At 49.2% G+C, this 22,451-nt stretch overlaps 1 protein-coding gene, 1 long non-coding RNA gene, 1 other non-coding gene and 1 pseudogene across 19 annotated transcripts in view; 1 reads left to right on the forward strand and 3 right to left on the reverse strand.

The window, feature by feature from the left end:
* Positions 1 to 22,451, forward strand: part of LOC105491375 (stereocilin) — a 64,267-nt gene that overhangs the window by 23,182 nt on the left and 18,634 nt on the right. For 10 of the 17 annotated variants that reach the window (XM_071066976.1, XM_071066972.1, XM_071066979.1 and 7 more), the window contains 23 exons: positions 5,781 to 5,975; positions 6,278 to 7,063; positions 7,152 to 7,176; positions 7,948 to 9,205; positions 10,162 to 10,224; positions 10,321 to 10,425; positions 10,570 to 10,736; positions 11,369 to 11,555; positions 11,693 to 11,808; positions 12,086 to 12,218; positions 12,572 to 12,754; positions 13,059 to 13,097; positions 13,279 to 13,446; positions 13,597 to 13,662; positions 14,139 to 14,267; positions 15,511 to 15,569; positions 16,645 to 16,768; positions 16,873 to 16,985; positions 19,439 to 19,574; positions 19,988 to 20,184; positions 20,383 to 20,473; positions 20,682 to 20,838; positions 21,427 to 21,596. In XM_071066976.1, the coding sequence (XP_070923077.1) occupies positions 5,781 to 5,975; positions 6,278 to 7,063; positions 7,152 to 7,176; positions 7,948 to 9,205; positions 10,162 to 10,224; positions 10,321 to 10,425; positions 10,570 to 10,736; positions 11,369 to 11,555; positions 11,693 to 11,808; positions 12,086 to 12,218; positions 12,572 to 12,754; positions 13,059 to 13,097; positions 13,279 to 13,446; positions 13,597 to 13,662; positions 14,139 to 14,267; positions 15,511 to 15,569; positions 16,645 to 16,768; positions 16,873 to 16,985; positions 19,439 to 19,574; positions 19,988 to 20,184; positions 20,383 to 20,473; positions 20,682 to 20,838; positions 21,427 to 21,596 (4,667 nt within the window). Of the gene's footprint in view, positions 1 to 5,780; positions 5,976 to 6,277; positions 7,064 to 7,151; positions 7,177 to 7,947; positions 9,206 to 10,161; positions 10,225 to 10,320; positions 10,426 to 10,569; positions 10,737 to 11,368; positions 11,556 to 11,692; positions 11,809 to 12,085; positions 12,219 to 12,571; positions 12,755 to 13,058; positions 13,098 to 13,278; positions 13,447 to 13,596; positions 13,663 to 14,138; positions 14,268 to 15,510; positions 15,570 to 16,644; positions 16,769 to 16,872; positions 16,986 to 19,438; positions 19,575 to 19,690; positions 19,856 to 19,987; positions 20,185 to 20,382; positions 20,474 to 20,681; positions 20,839 to 21,426; positions 21,597 to 22,451 lie in introns of those variants that run through there. The other 7 variants (XM_071066969.1, XM_071066971.1, XR_011606113.1 and 4 more) reach the window with 7 other exon arrangements.
* On the reverse strand, positions 5,951 to 19,445 carry LOC139355453 (uncharacterized). The gene is made up of 3 exons (XR_011606123.1): positions 19,356 to 19,445; positions 9,500 to 9,542; positions 5,951 to 6,019 (listed from the first exon to the last, which is right to left on the reverse strand). It is a non-coding gene; the product is annotated as an uncharacterized lncRNA (long non-coding RNA).
* On the reverse strand, positions 10,834 to 10,937 carry LOC112428688 (small nucleolar RNA U13). Its single transcript, XR_003020743.1, has one exon. It is a non-coding gene; the product is annotated as a small nucleolar RNA U13 (small nucleolar RNA).
* Positions 22,224 to 22,316, reverse strand: LOC112428764 (U6 spliceosomal RNA; annotated as a pseudogene).

Consider the following 22,451-nt stretch of genomic DNA (forward strand, 5'->3'; position numbering starts at 1 on the left):
TGTCTCTACTAAAAAATACAAAAAATATCTGGGCATGGTGGCTTGCACCTGTAATCCCAGCTACTGAAGCTGAGGCAGGAGAATTTATTGAACCCGGGAGGCAGAGGTTGCAGTGAGCCAAGATTTTGCCATTGCACTCCACCCTGGGCATCAACAGCGAAACTCCATCTCTAAAAAAAGAAGGTTCTTTTTTTTTTTTTTGAGTCGGAGTCTCGCTCTGTCTCCCAGGCTGGAGTGCGGTGGCGCAATCTCAGCTCACTGTAAGCTCCTCCTCCTGGGTTCATGCCATTCTCCTGCCTCAGCCTCCCAAGTAGCTGGGACTACAGGCGCCCACCACCATGCCCAGCTAATTTTTTGTATTTTTAGTAGAGATGGGGTTTCACTGTGTTAGCCAGGATGGTCTCGATCTACTGATCTTGTGATCTACCCGCCTTGGTCTCCCTAAGTGCTGGGATTACAGGCGTGAGCCACTGCACCCGGCTGAAAAGATTAAGTTGCAGAAGAAGAATTCATCTTGAGCTAGTCTATTCATAGTGGTGATAAGATTTAGTGGATCTGTTCCAGTACCTGGCACATCAAGACACTTTATAATACAAGTGAATGAGCAAAATTGGGTGGGTGAGTAATAGTATCTCTATTTTACAGATGAGTGAATTATAGAAACTTCTTGGGGTCACCAGACTAATAAATATGGAACGAAGACCTAGAATTCAGAGATCTGATATCAAAATGCAAATATGATTTAACTGTCTTAATCAGGAGAGTCAAAGGCTGTGCTGCAAGAATAAATTAACCCCTACATCTCAGTGATTTAAGTATAAGAAAGGCATATTACTCACTCGTGGAGGTTTCAATACTGGTTGGGTAACTGTTCAAGGCAGCTACAGTAAATTTTTATTATTCGTGATACTTATGTTTTATAAAGTTGCAGCAAACAACTGAATTAGTGACTACTGAACCATTGCTCCCAGGAGAAATACAGGGTTAGGTTCCTGTGGGCCTCTGGTCACAACATTTTCATCAACTGATCAAATATATAACCTTGGTTTTCTTTGTGTTTCTGTTTATAGACACCTTATTTAATATATGTTGTTGATTGATTAACATTGAACTCATGGCCAACAACACTGTGACTCATGCCTGAATGAAGCTTTTCTTTTCTTTTTTTTTTTTTTTTTGAGACAGAGTTTCGCTCTGTCACCCAGGCTGGAGTGCAATGGAGCGATCTCGGCTCACTGCAATATCTGCCTCTCAGGTTCAAGTGATTCTCCTGCCTCAGCCTCCTGAGTAGCTGGGATTACATGTGCCCGCTACCGCGCCCAGCTAATTTTTGTGTTTTTAGTGGAGACGGAGTTTCACCAGGTTGGCCAGGCTGGTCTCGAACTCTTGACCTCAGGTGATCCACCTGCCTCAGCCTCCCAAAGTGCTGGGATTACAGGCGTGTGCCACCTCGCCTGGCAATGAATGAAGCGTTTCTAGCATAGTTTATAAGGCACATTACAGCCTTCTTGCTCTTAAGAACACCGCACAACACTTTGGCATTAAGTGTAAGAGCCATTTTAAACAGTGAAATCACCAACAAATAGCCCCAAAATGCAAAAAGTGCATCACTAGATAGACCTTAAAAAAGACACTTACCGGCCGGGCGCGGTGGTCACGCCTGAAATCCCAGCACTTTGGGAGGCTGAGGTGGGCAGATCATGAGGTCAGGAGATTGAGACCATCCTGGCTAACATGGTGAAACCCCGTCTCTACTAAAAATACAAAAAATAGCTGGGAGTGGTGGCACGTGTCTGTAATCCCAGCTACTCCGGAGGCTGAGGGAGGAGAATCACTTGAACGAGGGGGTCAGAGGTTGCAGTGAGCTGAGATCGCCACTGCACTCCCACCTGGTGACACAGCAAGACTCCGTCTCAAAAAAAAAAAAAAAAAGACACTTACTAATATTTACACCACGAGAGCTGCAACAAGAAAAGAAGGCACAGCACTGCCTTGTTCCACTTCAGCTGGGAACATGTGTATCAGGTGACTCAAACTTGTCACTTCTCAATACAAGTCTGTGAATGACCTCAGTAGCACTGTAAGTATTGATTTTGGGTTACAAACACATTTAGTGACTAGGCAAATCCACTAATACAGAACTCACAAGTGTCGAAGACTGACTGTAAATGCTGTGGTAGTTTGGAGCCTCGGGCTATTTTGACCTTGTGACACTGCCATCTCAACATGTAGTTTCTAGGTTGCCTCAACAGCGAAGAGATTGTTGGAGGCTCATTTGCTAGCTCTTAAATTCTTTGGTCAACCACAGTCCATTGAACAGAACTAATCACCTGAGCCCACCTAACCGCAAGAGATCTGGAAAATGTGAGGAACACCTAGATATCTAGTAAGCAATTAATATTTCAGTTACAAAAGCCAAAACAAAAAAAGAGAAAAATAATTGTACTTTACAAAGGGAGGCATCTGGCTGGGTACAGTGGCTCACGCCTGTAATCCTAGCACTTGGGGGGCTGAGGCAGGCAAATTGCCTGAGCCCAGGAGTTCGAGACCAGCCTGGGCAATGTGGCGAAACCCTGTCTCTACTAAAAATACAAAAAAAGCAGCTGGGCTTGGTGGCGCGCACCTATAATCCCAGCTACTCAGGAGGCTGAAGCATGAGAATTGTTTGAACCCTGGAGGTGGAGGTTGCAGTGAGCTGAGATCACACCACTGCACTGCACCCTGGGTGACAGAGTGAGACTCAGTTTCATTTTTTTTTTTTTTTTAAAAGGAGGCATTTGTTCTTGTCAGGCAGAGAGTGCCCTGTGGGAGTTTTGGGGAGTGAGGATGTTTCAGAGTTCTCAACTCCTGTGGCTCTTCCCAGGTATACCATTCTAACTGGCGAATCACAGAGTGTTCTAGTTATCACCAGTCTTATCCATTTCATTTTAGCAGGACGTATGATTAATTTCTTGTTCTGGACCCTTGTAATTTAAATTTGCTGGTTGTTCTCTGTTTCCATTTGGTCATCTGTAGGTTGGAACTTGTCTCGCTCTTGTTGAACTTTATCAAATTATAAGCAATAACCAATACACTCAAATAGCCTGGTATATTTGACATAAACCCTAAGCACTTCGCCCTCAGTTTGCACATAGTCTGAATCCTTAGCAGCAAGAGAATTGCTTAATCAGCAGCTTACAACAGCAGAACATGGACTGCCAGGAAATTTTCCATGCTGAGTTGAGGGAATCCTCATTGTTTCTCTCTCTGGTTGACTCAACTAGTTCCATATTTGTTCTGAAGGTCTTTCACTCAAGATACAACTTCCAGATAATCGTTTATGTCTTCATTAGAACTCCTTTAGTTTCAAGTAGAAAAAATCATCTTGAGCTATTCTAATATAGTAATAGTAACATTGAGTGAATGTTTATTCTGTACCGGTGTCTGGCACGTAATAAGTGCTTAATCTTTGTTGAATGAATGCTAGACATTGCACTAAGCACTTTAAATGCATTATCTAATTTAATCCTCACAAAAACTCTACACTAGGATTTTTTCCTTTTTACAGTAAAAACAACAACAGCAACAACAACCACAACAACAAAAAACCAAAAACAGAGATTTAGAAGCTGCCCCAGGACACACAGCTAGTAAATGCTGGAACCAGGGTTTGAACCTAGACCATCTCATTTTTTGCTACCCTATGAGGAAAAAAGAGAATTTATTATAAGAGGGTTGTTACAGAATGAAGGGCAGAAATTCAGAAGGATTACAGGATGTGCTGGAACCAGAAAGCTGTTGGGAACTCGGGTCATATTCTCCCTCAGATTCATCTGTCTGCTTTTTAGACTAGATGTGGTATCCTTGATGGGCAAAGGGAATGTTGGTAAAATTACACAACAGATCATTTCACGCATCTCAACTTTTGATTTGCCTTGGAAAATCCCATCATTGCTCCCAGCTGTCTTGTGACCCGGGTTAAGTCATTCCATTTCTTTAGGCTTCAATTCCTCTGTCTATAAAATGAGAAGTTCTTACCTGAGGATTCCTCAGGTCTCTTCTGTGATCCTGGGAGGCCGAGGCAGGAGGACTGCTTGAGTCCACGAGTTCGAGGGTGCAGTGAGCTAGAATAATACCACAATATTCCAGCCTGGGCCACAGACCAAGACCCTGTCTCTAAATAAATAAATATATAAAAATAAAACTCCGTGATCCTAAGTGAATCTTCTAGGTCAGAAGCACATTAATAATGAAGTTCCATGTGTGAATTTGAGGGAGAGAATGGGGAAGGGTTCTAGGGAAAGGAGGACAGAATGAAAGTTTGGGTGTAGCTTCAGTGTTGAATTGCTTTTAGAGTTGGTGCAAAGTGAAGGCCTTTGGGGAGATATAAATGGAGAATGGAAAAGACTTCTAACCCTGGCCTAGGGCGGTGGCTCAAGCCTGTAATCTCAGCACTTTGGGAGGCCGAGGTGGACAAATCACTTGAGGTCAGGAGTTCAAGACCAGCTTGGGCAACATAGTGAAACCCTGTCTCCACCAAAAAATACAAAAATTAGCTGTGCGTGGTGGTGCATGCCTGTAGTCCCCAGCTACTTGGGAGGCTGAGGCAGGATAATTGCTTGAACCAAGGAGGCAGAAATTGCAGTGAGCCAAGATAGTGCCACTGCAATCCAGCCTGGGTAACAGAGTGAGACTCATCTCAAAAAAATAAAAAAATAAAAAAATAAAAATGGCGTCGTGGCTCACACCTGTAACGCCAACATTTTGGGAAGCTGAGGTGGGCAGATCACTTGAGGTCAGGAGTTCAAGACCTGCCTGGTCAACATGGTGAAACCCCATCTCTACTAAAAATACAAAAATTAGGCAGTAGTGGTTCACACCTATAATCCCAGCTACTCGGGAGGCTGAGGCAGGAAAATTGCTTGAACCAGGGAGGCAGAGGTTGCAGTGGTGAGATAGCCCCACTGCACTCCAGCCTGGGCGACAGAGAGAGAGTCCATCTCAAACCAAAACCAAAAACCCAAAAAAACAAAAAACAAAAACAACAAAAAAGACTTCTAACCCTGACCAGACCAGATTATTTTGAATGACATCTCTTTCTCTCTCTGTTCCATGAGCAGTTCTGTGTGTTGGGAGATCAGTCCCTGTGCGTAGTGATTGAATCTGGTTTCTCTCTTCTTGGCTCAGAGTTTTTGAGAGGGCTTTCACTTAGGCCACAGAGAAAGAACCAAATAATAGGGGGTCCCAGGGGGAAGGGAAAACCAAAACATTTGAATGGCCTAATGAGCAAGTCACATTTCTCTGGGTCTGTTTCCTTATCCATAAGTTGAAAAGTTTGGTCTATGTGATCTCTGGGGTACTGCTCAGCTCTTGACACTCTGTGGTTCTGGGTAGTGAGTCGAAAGCAGCTTTCCTCTTCCTGAATTCTCCATCCTTGGACCAGACCTCTGTCTTCATTTCTCATCTGTTTATACCTTGCTGCCCAGTTTCTTGCTCCTGGGCATCCTTTCTTCCTCAATTTCTTCAAATCCTACTTGCTTCTTAGCTCCTTCATATCCTCTTTGTTTTCTATATTTCTGCAGAACCCCAGATTACACCCTTACACACCTGTTCTCCAGTTCTCCATCTCCATGTCTGCCTATTCCTTTCTGCATCATGGACTCCTAACTCAAGCAATCTCCTTGGGTTCCTCTGAGGGGCCCCTGGGATACCCTATCATTGGTTCCTCTCACAGAAGCCTACCCTTCTCCAGAGCCAAAGGATCAGATATTCAGTGGCTCAGGTAACAAACCTGCTGTCAGGTTACAGATATTGTTTCCTGAAAGACCACACTACAGTGTCAGTGGAGCCTCAGGCTGCCTGCAGTGCCCTGCCCTCACCTGGCTATCCCACACAGTTGAGATTAACCAGAACTCCCCTCCGGTACCAGTGTTCACCTGGAAACATGGCTCTGAGCCTCTGGCCCCTGCTACTGCTGCTGCTGCTGTCCTTTGCAGGTGAGAAGAACAGGGAACAGAACTGGGGATGAGGAGGAGGGTGGCTGGAAAAAGATTTTAAGAATGTGGAGGTTAACCTGTTAGATAGAAGGACAAAGGAGAGAGGCAGAGACTTATGCAAAAGGAAAAAATGAGGGCTAAGAAAAGCAGGCCAAGACTTACTATGGGCCAATGAAAGGGGTTCAGCTGACCATCCCCTCACCTCATCTTTAGATCCAGGTAGAGAACTGTGCTCAGAGGCAGGGTTGAGTTTGGGCTCTATGTTCCTCCCCTTTAGTGACCTCTGGTTTCTCTCCTTACAGTGACTCTTGCACCTACTGGGCCTCAGTCCCTGGGCCCTGGTCTCTCCTTCCTGAAGTCATTGCTCTCCACTCTGCACCAGGCTTCCCAGGGCTCCCTGAGCCGCTCACAGTTCTCTACATTCCTGGCCAACATTTCTTCTTCCTTTGAGCCTGGGAGAATGGGGGAAGGACCAGTAGGAGAGCCCCCACCTCTCCAGCCACCTGCTCTCCGGCTCCATGATTTTCTAGTGACACTGAGAGGCAGCCCGGACTGGGAGCCAATGCTAGGGCTGCTGGGGGATCTGCTGGCACTGCTGGGACAGGAGCAGACTCCCCGAGATTTCCTGGTGCACCAGGCAGGGGTGCTGGGTGGACTTGTGGAGGTGTTGCTGGGAGCCTTAGTTCCTGGGGGCCCCCCTACCCCAACTCGGCCCCCTTGCACCCGTAATGGGCCCTCTGACTGTGTCCTGGCTGCTGACTGGTTGCCTTCTCTGCTGCTGTTGTTAGAGGGCACACGCTGGCAAGCTCTGGTGCAGATGCAGCCCAGTGTGGATCCCACCAATGCCACAGGCCTCGATGGGAGGGAGGCAGCTCCTCACTTTTTGCAGGGTCTGTTGGGTTTGCTTACCCCAACAGGGGAGCTAGGGTCCGAGGAGGCACTTTGGGGCGGTCTGCTACGCACAGTGGGGGCCCCCCTCTATGCTGCCTTTCAGGAGGGGCTGCTCCGTGTCACTCACTCCCTGCAGGATGAGGTCTTTTCCATTCTGGGGCAGCCAGAGCCTGATGCCAATGGGCAGTGCCAGGGAGGTGAGTGTGGCCAGGGCTGGGGCTGGGATGTGGCAGGGCAAGGAAAGTGAAATTGGAGTAGTTCTCTTCCTTACTCTTTCCGTCCTAGGTAACCTTCAACAGCTGCTCTTATGGTAAGTAAGAGGGGACCAGTTCTGAGGGATTGGGCCTGGAAAATCTAGAGGTGGAGAGCTGATGACATCAGCCCCTAGAGAGGAAAACTGATGGGAGGAGTGTGGTTTAGTGGTTTTGGAGTGTGACTGTCTGGGTTGGTGTCCCAGCTCCACGTCTTCCTAGCCATATGACCTTGGGCAGGTTACATAATCTTTCTATACCTCAGTTTCCCCATTTATAAAATGAGAATGATAATATTAGTTACCACAGAGTTGTTGCACCCGATTAAATGAGTTGATACTGTGTGTGCAAACAACTTAAAACAGTGCTGGTACATAGTTAGTGCTTAATAATGTTAGCTAGTAAAGATGGGATTTGGAAAATAAGGACACAGCTGGATTCCTCTACCCTCTTCCTACTTCAGTACGACAGTGCCAGAGCATAGTTAGACATATTGAGTTGCTGAGCAGATTTCTTAACGGGAGGCCCGCTGAGGGTTGTGTGTAAGCTATCTGAAAGCATATGAAGAAAGGAAACAGAAGGGAGCCAGGTGGACAGAAAGCATTCCAACTGGGGCTTCTCCTAGGTGATTTTGGAGCTTGGCGGGGCAGCTCTCTCCTTTTTGCCCTGTCGCAGCATTTCAACCAGTAATGCCTAAACTCTCAGGGACCTCACTTGTAGAAAAGCCTATGCTTGCCATGCCCCTTGAGGGCTCTGGGTCAGGGTCAGAATCTTCAGCCAGAGGAAATGTGAACTGACCAGATCCTGCCTGCTCCTCCCTCTGCACCCAGGGGCGTCCGGCACAACCTTTCCTGGGATGTCCAGGCGCTGGGCTTTCTGTCTGGATCACCACCCCCACCCCCTGCCCTCCTTCACTGCCTGAGCGCAGGTGTGCCTCTGCCCAGAGCTCCTCAGCCCTCAGCCCACATCAGCCCACGCCAACGGCGAGCCATCACTGTGGAGGCCCTCTGTGAGAACCACTCAGGCCCAGCACCACCCTACAGCATTTCCAACTTCTCCATCCACTTGCTCTGCCAACACACCAAGCCTGTCACTCCACAGCCCCCTCCCAGCACCATTGCCATCTGCCAGACCGCTGTGTGGTATGCAGTCTCATGGGCACCAGGTGCCCAAGGCTGGCTACAGGCCTGTCATGACCAGTTTCCTGATGAGTTTTTGAATGCGATCTGTAGTAACCTCTCCTTTTCAGCCCTGTCTGGCTCCAACCGCCGCCTGGTGAAGCGGCTCTGTGCTGGCCTGCTCCCACCCCCTACCAGCTGCCCTGAAGGCCTGCCCCCTGTTCCCCTCACCCCAGACATCTTTTGGGGCTGCTTCTTGGAGAACGAGACTCTGTGGGCTGAGCGACTGTGCGGGGAGGCAAGTCTACAGGCTGTGCCCCCCAGCAACCAGGCTTGGGTCCAGCATGTGTGCCAGGGCCCCACCCCAGATGTCACTGCTTCCCCACCCTGCCACATTGGACCCTGTGGGGAACGCTGCCCAGATGGGGGCAGCTTCCTGGTGATGGTCTGTGCCAATGACACCATGTATGAGGCCCTGGTGCCCTTCTGGCCTTGGCTAGCAGGCCAGTGCCGGATAAGCCGTGGGGGCAATGACACTTGCTTCCTAGAAGGGCTGCTGGGCCCCCTTCTGCCCTCTCTGCCACCACTGGGACCATCCCCACTCTGTCTGACCCCTGGCCCCTTCCTCCTTGGCATGCTATCCCAGTTGCCACGCTGTCAGTCCTCTGTGCCAGCCATTGCTCACCCCACACGCCTACACTATCTCCTCCGCCTGCTGACCTTCCTCTTGGGTCCAGGGGCTGGGGGCGCTGAGGCCCAGGGGATGCTGGGTCGGGCCCTACTGCTCTCCAGTCTCCCGGACAACTGCTCCTTCTGGGATGCCTTTCGCCCAGAGGGCCGGCGCAGTGTGCTACGGACAATTGGGGAATACCTGGAACAAGAGGAGGAGCAGCCAACCCCACCAGGCTTGGAACCCACTGTCAACCCCAGCTCTGGTATAAGCAAGATGGAGCTGCTGGCCTGCTTTAGTGTGAGTGCTCTGCCAGAGGGAGAGCTCCTAGAACAGTGAGAAGGCCCTCCAGGGGAATTCCTCGTGTACTCAGAGGCGGTAGTGTGGGGTAGTAGTTGAAGCACACAGCTCTAGAGTCACACAGGCTTGGATTTATATCTTGGTTCTGTGACCAGCCTTGAATGAGTTATTTAAATTCTCTGAGCAATATTTTTCTCGTCTCATTTATAAACTAGGGATGATACTGGTATATGAGATAATACATGCTGTGGGCTTAGCACAGTGCATGATACACAAACGTGCAATAAATATTACCTTGTTTTTCTTTTGGGCTCTTTGACTCTCGCACTTTCTGTACCTGAAAGAAAAAGGATCAAGTTAGAGGACTCTTGATTTTTTTCCTAGAGATTGAGAATTGGAGGCTGGCAGAATACAGGAAGATAAGGCAGGAATGAGAAAGATTCAGGGACACTACCACTCAGAAAACTTTGGTTCTGGGTTCAACTGTGCCACAAATTAGTGTGATCTTAGGCAAGCAATTTCATTTAGTTTTTCTGGGCTTCAGTTTTTACTCTGTAGAATGGAGGGGTGGGAATATGTTAAACACCGTAATTCATTCACTGAATGCCTATTATATGCAAGGCACTTTGCTAGGTTCTGTAGGATATATAAAGATTCCTTACTCCATTTTGGGGCTCCATTTTTCAAGCCCTGGGCCCAGTAAAATGGAATTAGATAGTCTCATAGTATTTGGTTCAGGTCTGCAAGTATTAATTGATCCAACTATGGACCTGGCATGGGAGAGGGTACAAGAGAAATTAGAGATATGATCCTGGACCTAAAAGAGCTTAATATCTGAAGAATCACAGTTGAGATGAAGGACGAGCATCCCAGCAAGTGGAGTTGGAAAGCCTGGGGGAGCTGCAGGAGAGACAGAGAAGACAGCTCTGTTGGCATATTGTCTTTCTTCCCACCAGCCTGTGCTGTGGGATCTGCTCCAGAGGGAAAAGAGTGTTTGGGCCCTGCAGATTCTAGTGCAGGTAACAGGTGGAGGGCCCATGGGTGGGCTGGGTGACAACCATGGCCAGAGGTCCCTGCCCTGTGAGGCCATACCCACCATGACCTCCTATTCACAGGCATACCTGCATATGCCCCCAGAAAACCTCCAGCAGCTGGTGCTTTCAGCAGAGAGGGAGGCTGCACAGGGCTTCCTGACACTCATGCTGCAGGGGAAGCTGCAGGTGAGCATAGAGAAAGAGGGGAGCAAGGGCACCTGGAGCCTAGTGTTCAGAGGGCTTGCCTTAGTGGGAGGAGGAACTCCAGAGAGGAAGTGGCAGGGATACTGAGCATCTCCAGAGGCAGAATCCATTCCTGTGTCCCCACAGGTACCACCATCCGAGGAGCAGGCCCTGGGTCGCCTGACAGCCCTGCTGCTCCAGCGGTACCCGCGCCTCACCTCCCAGCTCTTCATTGACCTGTCACCACTCATCCCTTTCTTGGCTGTCTCTGACCTGATGCGCTTCCCACCATCCCTGTTAGTCAACGACAGTGTGTAAGGTTCCTGTACCACTCCTCCTGCTCCTGTCAGGGTCAGGCCAACCCCATCCAGCTGGAGCAGCTCCTTCCGGAGCTCCTGTTTTTTTCTTTCATGCCAGATAGGTAATGTGCCAACATCGTAACAAGGTTTGAGAGAGGCGCATCTCATACATGAGTGTGAAAACCCAGTCATGATGCTAATGAACTACAAAAGGATCAGAGAGGTCCTCTCTATAAAACCAGGGAGAGGCCGGGCGTGGTGGCTCACACCTGTAATCCCAGCACTTTGGGAGGCCGAGGCAGGCAGATCACTAGTTCAGGAGTTCTCTGGCCAATATAGTGAAACCCTGTCTCTACTAAAATACAAAAATTAGCCTGGCTTGGTGGTGGGCGCCTGTAGTCCCAGCTACTTGGGAGGCTGAGGCAGGAGCATAACTTGAACCCGGGAGGCAGAGGTTGCAGTGAGCCAAGATCGCACCACTGCACTCCAGCCTGGGCAACAGAGCGAGACTCCATCTTAAAAACAAAACAACAAAACAAAACAAAAACAGAGAGAGTCTCCTTCCTATCTAGACAGCAGGGCTACAGAGGGTCAGGGGAAAACAGTTTGGAAGAAGACAAAGGGTTAAGACCTATTACTCCTCGTAGCCTGGCTGCCATCCGGGATTACAGCCCAGGAATGAGGCCTGAACAGAAGGAGGCTCTGGCAAAGCGTCTGCTGGCCCCTGAACTGTTTGGGGAAGTGCCTGCCTGGCCCCAGGAGCTGCTGTGGGCAGTGCTGCCCCTCCTCCCCCACCTCCCTCTGGAGAGCTTTCTGCAGCTCAGCCCTCACCAGGTATGAGAATCATCTTCTTTATTTGACTGGCCCATCTTCTGCTAGTGGGGACGAGAGTCAATGGCATGTCTCTCAGTGGCCCCTCCCTGCAAGAACCCCACAGTGACCCCAGTGCGAGCTAACTTCCCCCATCTCAGATCCAGGCCCTGGAGGATAGCTGGCCAGCAGCAGGTCTGGGGCCCGGGCATGCCCGCCATGTGCTGCGCAGCCTGGTAAACCAGAGTGTCCAGGATGGTGAGGAGCAGGTACGCAGGTGAGTTGTGGGATCAGTAACCAAGGCCAGAGTGGAAGAGGTAGAGAGAGGAAGGTACAGGTGTCATGGTGGGTAGGTGTTCTAGGAAGGAAGGGGCAAGGGAGTAGGCAGTGGCCCCAGGCAGCACAGAGTTCCAGGAGAGGTCTATAGATGGTGCCCCTGTGTGGTGGTGTAGTGGTCAGAGTGCCCAGTGTATGTACCCACACGGTCTGCTGCCAGGCCTGCCTTAGTGCTAGTCTCAGGGACCACACAAAGGTCAGCTTCATGCCCTCCTCAGGCTTGGGCCCCTCGCCTGTTTCCTGAGCCCTGAGGAGCTGCAGAGCCTAGTGCCCCTGAGTGATCCGATGGGGCCGGTAGAACGGGGGCTGCTGGAATGTGCAGCCAACGGGACCCTCAGCCCGGAAGGACGGGTGAGCCCCTCAGCACAAGCCTAGAAGACTGTGGGCTTCCCCTGGGTCTGTGTGGATGGCTTTCCCATTGTGTCAACTTGAGCACAGTGGTGCCAGCCCCCCATCCCACTTTTGCAACCTCCATTCCTTACTCCATGGCCATTCTTACCTGTTACCACCTCTTCCTGGCCCTTCCCTATCTGGTCTGTGGCACCCCAAACACACCCTTTGCCATTTTGAACCTAATCTACTCCAGTCCAATCCCTAGTTCCAAACCCTAGCCCAAGCCCTGGGAAATTCAGATGTGGGATTAGAGAGGAAGTTCAAGGTTCATCTGTCTTTTCTCTCCAGTCCTAAACCTTCTTTGGTTACAGGTGGCATATGAACTTCTGGGGGTGTTGCGCTCATCTGGAGGTGCGGTGCTGAGCCCCCGGGAGCTGCAGGTCTGGGCCCCGCTCTTCCCTCAGCTGGGCCTCCGCTTCCTGCAGGAGCTGTCAGAGCCCCAGCTTAGAGCCATGCTTCCTGTCCTGCAGGGAGCTAGCGTTACACCTGCTCAGGTTTGCCTCTCTCACTCCCTGGCATGCATCCTCCATCCCTGCTTGAGCCCTGTCAAGAGAATCCCATTCAGGGATAAAACCAGCCCCTCCTTTCCCTGGGTGAACAGTAGAGGTAAACTCTGTCCACACGAGGACACCTTCATTCCCTTTTCCTCAGATCACGAAGGGACCTGAGTCACTGAGGATGGTTACTGGGGATGTTTAAGAGGGAGTGGGAAGTTTTGGAGGGTTTGCCTTAGGAACCCACTTAGGACCTGGCTGCTGGGTCCTGAGAGCTGTTGGTTTTGGTCCCATCCCAACACAGGCTGTCCTGCTGCTTGGACGGCTCCTTCCTAGGCACGATGTGAGTAGCTGCAACCTCAGCCTCTCTCCAGAGGTCTCTATCCCCCTTTCCCCTGGCTTCTGCATCTGCCCCTCCTCTCTCTCCACTCCCCTCATACTTATTGCCTTGCTGCATTGTGATTGTTGTCTTCCCCACCACCCTTCCCTTCCTCTTCAGGCCTCTTGTTTCTCTTGCTCCTTAGCTATCCCTGGAGGAACTCTGCTCCTTGCATCTTCTGCTGCCTGGCCTCAGCCCCCAGACACTCCAGGCCATCCCTAGGCGAGTCCTGGTTGGGGCTTGTTCCTGCCTGGCCCCTGAACTGTCACGCCTCTCAGCCTGCCAGACCGCAGCACTGCTGCAGACCTTTCGGGTATGAGAGTAGCAAGGAGGGTGAGACAATCAGGGATACGGGCTCTCTCTGGTTGGGAGGAAGGCATCTTCCCTGAGGCCAGGGAAGGCCTTTCTTCATACCTCCCCACTTACACACATACACACACACACACCCCCAATTCTCATGCAGGTTAAAGATGGCGTGAAAAATATGGGTACAACAGGTGCTGGTCCAGCTGTGTGTGTCCCTGGTCAGGTAAGTGTGAGATCTCCCAGCTGAGCTCCTCTCCCCATTTTGGGGCAATTTCATATGGCTGGTGCTGCCTCCCCCACTACCCTGCAGTGGCCCTGAGAGTTCTGGTTAGCTCTGTACCCATTAGCAGCCCTCCCCAGTTCCAGATGCAGGACAGCATGATCCGCCCACATTGTCCTAGACTAATGTCAAAGCTGCGAGGGCCTGAGAAATCTTCCAGGCCACCCACCCTGCTTTCAGCTGAAAAGACCAAGGCTCAGAGAAGCTAAGGGACTTTGTTCGCCTGGTGCCTAACTAGCAGCAACACCTGACCACAGCAGCCTGCAGTGTGAGGCTCTTAGGCGTTTATTGCTACAGTGGCAAATGCCATTCCACTTCTGTCCCAGCTTTGGTCCCTTTCCACCCCCATGATTTCTTTTCTCTGAGTGCCAAGTCCAGACTCTCACCTATCACTACACTGCTATACCCATCGCTGCCAGCAGCCTGTTCCCACCACCTGGCCAGACTGCCTGCTTCCCCTGCTCCCATTAAAGCTGCTACAACTGGATTCCTTGGCTCTTCTGGCAAACCGAAGACACTACCGGGAGCTGCCCTGGTCTGAGCAGCAGGTAATTCTCCCCATTTAATTTCAGAACTCCCTCCCTCAATATAGTCTACCTTCTTTACCCATCCCTCAGCCCTATTTGGTCAGCTTATCCCTAGTATGCTTTATTGATTGATTGAGACAGAGTCTCACTCTGTTGCTCAGGCTGGAGTGCAGCAGCATGATCAGAGTTCTCTGTAGCCTCAAACTCCTGAGCTAAGGCAATCTTTCTGCCTCAGCCTCATGGAATAGCTAGGACTACAGATGGTTACCACCATGCCTGGCTAATTAAAAAAAAAATTTTTTTAAGATGGAGTCTTGCTCTGTTGCCCAGGCTGGGGTGCAGTGGCGCGATCTTGGCTCACTGCACCCTCTGTCTCCTGGTTCAAGTGATTCTCCTGCCTCAGCCTCTGGTGTAGCTAGGACTACAGATGCCCGCCACCGTGCCTGGCTAATTTTGTGTGTGTGTGTGTGGAGATGGGGGTTTCACCATATTGGTCAGGCTGGTCTCGAACTACTGACCTTGTGATCTACCTGCCTCGGTCTCCCAAAGTGCTGGTATTCCAGGTGTGAGCCACCACGCCCGGCCAATTTTTAAAATTTTTGTGGAGGCCAGGCGCGGTGGCTCACGCCTGTAATCCCAGCACTTTGGGAGGCCGAGGCGGGCGGATCACAAGGTCAGGAGATCGAGACCACGGTGAAACCCCGTCTCTACTAAAAATACAAAAAATTAGCCGGGCGCGGTGGCGGGCGCCTGTAGTCCCAGCTACTCAGGAGGCTGAGGCAGGAGAATGGCGTAAACCCAGGAGGCGGAGCTTGCAGTGAGCCGAGATCGCGCCACTGGACTCCAGCCTGGGCGACAGAGCGAGACTCCGTCTCAAAAAACAAAAACAAAAACAATAAAATTTTTGTGGAGACACTATGTTAAGGTACTATGCTATCCAGATTGGTCTTGAATTCCTGGCCTCAAGCAATCCTCCTGTCTTGGCCTCCCAAAGTGCTGGGATTACAGACCTGAGTCACTGCACCCAGCCCCCTAGTATCCCTTATAATTTGACTTGCTATTCTTTTTCTTTCTCCTTCCCTTTTCTTTCATTTCTTTCTCACTCTCCGAGAGAAGAGTGAGCATCTGGGAAAGTCAGAGGCTGCTGCGTCCTACAGAGTGAAGAGGCAGGACTGGGTCCAAGGCAGTCCTGCCTCTCTACTCTAGGGAGTATCCTTGGACAGTGTCTCTTCTGGGAAGTGGCTCCTCTTTCTTTCTCTTGTAGGCACAGTTTCTCTGGAAGAAGATGCAAGTACCCACCAACCTGACCCTCAGGAATCTACAGTGAGTAACTTGTGTTAAGCAGTGCGCTGAATTCGACCAACATTTTTTTGAATGCTTACTATGTGCCAGGCACCGTGTGATATGGAATGGGAGATATAGGGATGAATGGTGCATAGTCCCTGCCTCATGGACGTTCTCCTAGCTCCTCCCTTTGGCCTCCTGTCCTTCCACAGTGCCATGCCTATCCTGACTAGAGCCAAAGGACTCAGAAAACCTGGATTCAGGTTCCAGTCCTGTCACCTACTTGTGCCCTTGGGCAAGTCATTTAACCTCCCTGTGTCAGTTTTCCCTTCTTTAAATGAGAATTACAATGGCACCAGCCTCATAGGTAGTTATCGTGAAGATTAAATGAGGTAAGTCATGTGAGATATGTAACACAGTGCCTGGTCCATTGTAAACTCCCAGTAGGCATTTGCTACTATTAGTTTACTTCAGGGTGACTTCAGAGGCACCGTCCAAGCAAGAATAAATAGGAATAAGAAGGTATCACTTTACTTACACCCACAGTAAAAGAACAATGGGCTTCAGAACCTTTTTTTTTTTTTTTTTTTCCAAGACAGAGTCTTGCTCTGTTGCCCAGGCTGGAGTGCAGTGGTGTGATTTCGGCTTACTGCAACCTCTGCCTCCCAGGTTCAAGCGATTCTCCTGTCTCAGCCTCTGGGGTAGCTGGGATTACAGGTGCGTGCCACCATGCCCAGCTAATTTTTGTATTTTTAGTAGAGATGGGGTTTTACCATTTTGGCCAGGCTGGTCTCAAACTCCTGACCTCATGTGATCCACCCACCTTGGCCTCCCAAGGGCTTCAGAATCTAAGACATGGCTCTAGTTTCAGTTTACCACATTTCTAGTAGAATGATGTTGGGAATGTCACCTGACCTCTGTAAATCCTTATTTTCTTCTCTGATAAACAGCAGTGATGTTATGGGGAGCTGATGAGAATATCTATGTAAAAAATTTCTCAAACCATAAATTGCCATGAATGAACATCTGTACTTATGTTGAGAGTACTGATATCAAGGAGCAAACAGGCTGTTGTATGTGTTGAATGAGCATCTCCCGCCTCTCACACCCACAGAGCTCTGGGCACCCTGGCAGGGGGCATGTCCTGTGAGTTTCTGCAGCAGATCAACTCCATGGTAGACTTCCTTGAAGTGGTGCACATGATCTATCAGCTGCCCACTAGAGTTCGAGGGAGCCTGGTGAGAGGGGGTGCCTGGACATTAGTGGGAGCAGGGAGGCTGAGACCCTAGGTATAGAAGCTAGCTCCTATGTTGTGCTCTGGCCTCACCCTGCTTCCCTACAGAGGGCCTGTATCTGGGCAGAGCTACAGCGGAGGATGGCAATGCCAGAACCAGAATGGACAACTCTAGGGCCAGAACTGAATGGGCTGGATAGCAAGCTACTCCTGGACTTACCGTAAGTACTGCAGCTAGAAATATTGGCCCCTCAGAAAGCTCAATCTGGGGTGAAGATCTGCCCTTAGGGAATGCCCTAGAGGAGGCGGTTTTTCTGTCTGGTAGTTCTCTGACATCATTTATAGCCCACAGCAGAGGATTTTATTCAAAGCTGCTCTATGTGTTGACTGGTTCCCAGAATATACTCCAGCATGGGGCAGCAGAGGGTGGCAACACGGTATTGAGGCCTGCCGAGTAATCTTACAATAACCTAGTCCACATTAATTGAGATTGAGATAGTGTCTGAAGTGAGGGAGGCAATGCTCCAATGCTGCCCCAGAGGATTGTAGCTTGCTCAGGGCACTGTGTTCTTAGTGCGTTCAGAGGAGTAGATCGAGAGAAAATGTATGAAAAATGTGATAAATGCCTTCAAATACCTGAGGGGCTATCAAGTAGAAATTAGATTGTCATATTTACGAGTGGCCCCATTGGGCAAGACTAAGAGTCGTTAATGGAGATCAGATTTTTACATAGTATAAGAAAAACTAAGGTAGTGAGTTCGTGGTCCTTGGAGCTGTTTGAGCCTAGGTCAGATGGCCCCATGGTAGGAATGTTGTAGAGCACGTTCATATATAGGTTGTGGGAAGAAAAGGCTATAGGAACCCAAGGCTTCTCCCTACCCATAGAGAAGTTTATTAGTATCTTACTCATATGCTGCTTTTCTCGTTTTACCCCTACCACCACCCCACTGCCATCTGCACTGTAAGTCAGAATAAGAAAATGCTGGTATTACAGTCTTGCTGGGGAATATGGAGATGAAATGGAGTAAAAGTAGTTGACTTCATTCTTACTTTTGTTTTGTTTTGTTTTTTTGAGACAGAGTTTTGCTCTGTCACCAAGGCTGGAGTGCAGTGACGTCATCTCGGCTCACTGCAACCTCCATCTTCCAGGTTCAAGCAATTCTCCTGCCTCAGTCTCCCGAGTAGCTGGGACTATAGGTGTGCACCACCATGCCAGGCTAATTTTTGTATTTTTTGTAGGGATAAGCTTTCACCATGTTGGCCAGGCTGGTCTTGAACTCCTGACTTCAAGTGATCTGCCTACCTCAGCTTCCCAGCCTTCTTACATTTTTATCGGCGTTTCCACATATTTTAGCTCTTGTATGACTTAGCCCAGTTCCAGAACTGGCAATCCTAGGTAGGGTACAGGTTATCACCTCTGATTTCTGGGCAAAAGGGATTTATTTATTTATTTATTTATTTATTTATTTATTTATGTTTTTGAGACAGAGTCTTGCTCTGTCACCCAGGCTTGAGTGCAATGGTGCCTTCTCAGCTCGCTGCAATCTCCACCTCCCGGGTTCAAGCAATTCTCCTGCCTCAGCCTCCTGAGTAGCTGGGATTACAGGTGTGTCCACCACACCCGGCTAATTTTTGCATTTTTAGTAGATACGGGATTTCACCATGTTGGTCAGGCTGGTCTCGAACTCCTGACCTTGTGATCTGCCTGCCTTGGCCTCCCAAAGTGCTGGGATTACAGGCTTGAGCCACCGTGTCCAGCCTGTTTTTACTTTTTTCAATGCCATTCAAATCTGTTTAAATATATGGGTTCTGTGAGATAATTTAAAATTCTAAGGTTATAGATGAGGTGAAAGGTCCTGGACAATGCATCAAAAAACTTGAATTCCTCATTTGTGAAAGAGGGATAAAAGAAACACCTATTTTGTCCAGGCGCAGTGGCTCACACCTATAATCCCAGCACTTTGGGAGGCCAGGGTGGGTGGATCACTGAGATCAGGGGTTCAAGACCAGACTGGCCAACATGGCAAAATGCCTCTCTCTACTAAAAATACAAAAGTTAGCTGGGCGTGGTGGCGCGTGCCTGTAATTCCAGCTATTCGGGAGGCTGAGGCATGAGAATTGCTTGAACCTGGGAGGTGGATGTTGCAGTGAGCTAAGATCCCAGCACCACTGTGCTCCGGCCTGGGTGATGAAGTGAGGCCAGGTCTTGTAGGATCAAATGAGATAACACCTGAAAGAACTTTGTAAATTGTGTAGCACATACAAACAAGATGAGACCTCTTCACAAGTAGAGGAAGGGTGGCCCTGTGGAAAAAAACGGGAATTGGGAGTGAGAAACCTCAACATTTGATCTCTGTGAACCTCAGTTTTTTAATCTATAAAATGGGGAAATGTTAATGGTAGTTAATATTTGGAGCTTTTGAGTCCATTAGATCAGGTAGGATTGTTTTTTGTTTTTTTTTAGGAAGACTAGAAATATGTCACTCCCTTTTTCTCTCCCGTTCAAGCTTGATGGTGGGAATTGGCCCTGGAGCTGTTTACTATCAGTTCCTGTCCAGCTTCACTAAGTTTGGCCTGGGGTCACATCTTACCTGGGGACTGTGGGGTTCTGTGGTCCCTTCTCGAATTGGCCCAGTTCCAACTGAATGCTGTTGTTGTCAAATTGCTATAATAGAATCCAGTTGATGGACAGACTATCCAATGAATCCATTATGTTGGTGGTGGAGCTGGTGCAAAGAGCTCCAGAGCAGCTGCTGGCACTGACCCCCCTCCACCAGGCAGCCCTGGCAGAGAGGGCACTACAAAACCTGGTAAGAGTCCACCCTACGAGACTCAGATTTGCTGCCCTGGGCAATTCTTGCTCCTCAGACAATGCTCTCTGACTGTCTCCCAATACTCTACTTCTTGCTTTCCTGCTGCTGAACAGGTTCCTGTCTTCAAGGCCTGGCCCCCGTTTTCCCTCTGGGTTCCGTTCCTTGATAATATGCTTCATGCTAATTGTCCAAACCTCTTGGAGTCCAAGAAATCTCTTGCAGTCCACCTCTCAGACTTTCTGCCTGCTCCTGTGTGGGCTCATTGCTTAAGAAAGTGAACGAAGGTAGTAAGCATCATAGGGTGCTGAGTTGGGAGCAGGAGAGAAGGTCAAGGGGCTTGGTGTCTTGATCAAGGTTTCTGGTACTCTGAGTCAGAAGTGCATTGTCCAAGTTCTGATGCTCTTCTCCAGGCTCCAAAGGAGACTCCACTCTCAGGGGAAGTGCTGGAGACTTTAGGCCCTTTGGTTGGATTCCTGGGGATAGAGAGCACACGACAGATCCCCCTACAGATCCTGCTGTCCCATCTCAGTCAGCTGCAAGGTTTCTGCCTAGGAGAGACATTTGCCACAGAGCTGGGATGGCTGCTATTGCAGGAGTCTGTTCTTGGGTATGGACCTTTGAGAACTTCAGATTCTAACTCATTCTGTACCCAATCCCTCAACCACCATCATCAGTGGCAGCCTGTTCTATATTCTTAAGGTCCCTTGGAGCCCTGTGTCCCAAATCCTAGCATGTCCTTTTTTCCCCTTCCTTTTCCTCACAGTTCTCTCAGCTCCCCAGCCCCCGATTTTCTTCCTGTCCCCAGGAAACCAGAGTTGTGGAGCCAGGATGAAGTAGAGCAAGCTGGACGCCTAGTGTTCACTCTGTCTACTGAGGCAATTTCCTTGATCCCCAGGGTGAGATGAAGGAAGAAGGGAAGGGAGTAAATGCATAGAGGGGACTGGTGAGCTGGTTATGGGGACCCATGGCCAAAGAGGGCAAAGGATATGAAGCCTAGATCTAGGGGGAGACTGCGAAACAGAGACCGGACTTTGGAATTACAGCTACAGCAGCAGGCCCTGATCTGTCCAGATCTCCCTACTCTCCTTCTACCTTCTCATGCAGGAGGCCTTGGGTCCAGAGACCCTGGAGCGGCTTCTAGAAAAGCAGCAGAGCTGGGAGCAGAGCAGAGTTGGACAGCTGTGTAGGGGGCCACAGCTGGCTGCCAAGAAAGCAGCCCTGGTAGCAGGGGTTGTGCGACCAGCTGCTGAGGATCTTCCAGGTGAAACTACCCAAATACTCATATGTCCAGCAGGATGTACAGGGAGTATCAAATAGTTTGGGTTCTGCATATGCTTTTCTCTGGGACTGGGTTTTCTAATTATAAAGAAGAGGTTAGAGGGATGATCTTCAAGTCTCTTCTAGTTCTAGAATTCTATAGCTTTGGGAGTTTGTAAACTATTAAGTTTTCTTTTAGCCCAGAATTTCCGTTTTCCTGCTCTCTTGTCTCTTTAAACAGCTGATTCAGCTCTAGCTCGGCTAAGTGTGGAGCTCTCTGCTGGGGAGATCCCTAGAAGCTTTGAAGGAGACATTGTGAGGCTAGAGAACTGGGTTCAAATTCAGCTCTGCCATTAAATCCCTGACCAACATCCTCAGTCTTTCATCTATAAAAGAAGGGACTTGGCATCTCCAATCACTTCTTGTTCTATTATCTTCTAAGCCCTATACATCTTACCTTGTAATAATCCTTCGGTCCCTACTTGCCACAGTGCTCCATCCTCCAAAGGTTGGAAGAGTCATTCCATCTACAGATATCTCTGGGCATATTTTATTACCATACTGACCTCCTGACCCTGTCTTCCCCCTTCAGAACCTGTGCCAAATTGTGCAGATGTACGAGGGACATTCCCAGCAGCCTGGTCTGCAACCCAGATTGCAGAGATGGAGCTCTCAGACTTTGAGGACTGCCTGACACTATTTGCAGGGGACCCAGGACTTGGGCCTGAGGAACTGCGAGCAGCCATGGGCAAAGCAAAACAGGTTAGTGATGGAGAGTCAACTGGGGTTGGCCATGAAGAAGCTCTTTGGGTGTGATGTAGGACACAAAGAGAATATAGAGTTGGATGAGAGGTGGGGGAAGCAGGAGATAAAAGAATTAGAAGATTTGGGTCACAAGTAGGAGGTGAGTGGGGATAAATATTGAGGAAAGAGAGCTAGTATAATGAATAGAGGGACTAAAGCAGTGATTACCAAATTTTAATGTGTATCGGAATCATCAAGGGAACAGATTTTTTTCTTTATTCTTTTTTTCTTTCTTTCTTAAAAAAATAATGGCATGCTTCGGCCAGGCGCGGTAGCTCATACCTGTAATCCCAGCACTTTGGGAGGCTGAGGTGGGCGGATAATGAGGTCAGGAGATCAAGACTATGATGTCTAACATGGTGAAATCCCATCTCCACTAAAAATACAAAAAAGTTAGCCAGACGTGGTGGCAGGCACCTGTAGCCCAGCTACTTGGGAGGCTGAGGCAGCAGAATGGGGTGAACCCGGGAGGTGGAGCTTGCAGTGAGGCAAGGTCAAGAAAGCACTCCATCCTGGGCGACAGAGCGAGACTCCACCTCGAAAAAAATAAAAATAAAAATAAATAAATAAATAAACAAAATAATAATAATAATGGCATGCTTCATGAATTTGCATGTTATCCTTGCATAGGCGCTGTGCTAATCTTTGTATCATTCCAATGTTTTTATGTGTATGTACTGCTGAACCGAGCACAGGAACAATGCCAGTGCCGATTACCATGCTAGACTGACTTAATAAAAACCTTTGGGGAGGCTGGACGCAGTGACTCACGCCTGTAATCCCAGCACTTTGGGAGGCTGAGGCAGATGGATT

This window comes from Macaca nemestrina, chromosome 7 (genome assembly GCF_043159975.1).
Source record: "Macaca nemestrina isolate mMacNem1 chromosome 7, mMacNem.hap1, whole genome shotgun sequence".
Taxonomy (NCBI): domain Eukaryota; kingdom Metazoa; phylum Chordata; class Mammalia; order Primates; family Cercopithecidae; genus Macaca; species Macaca nemestrina.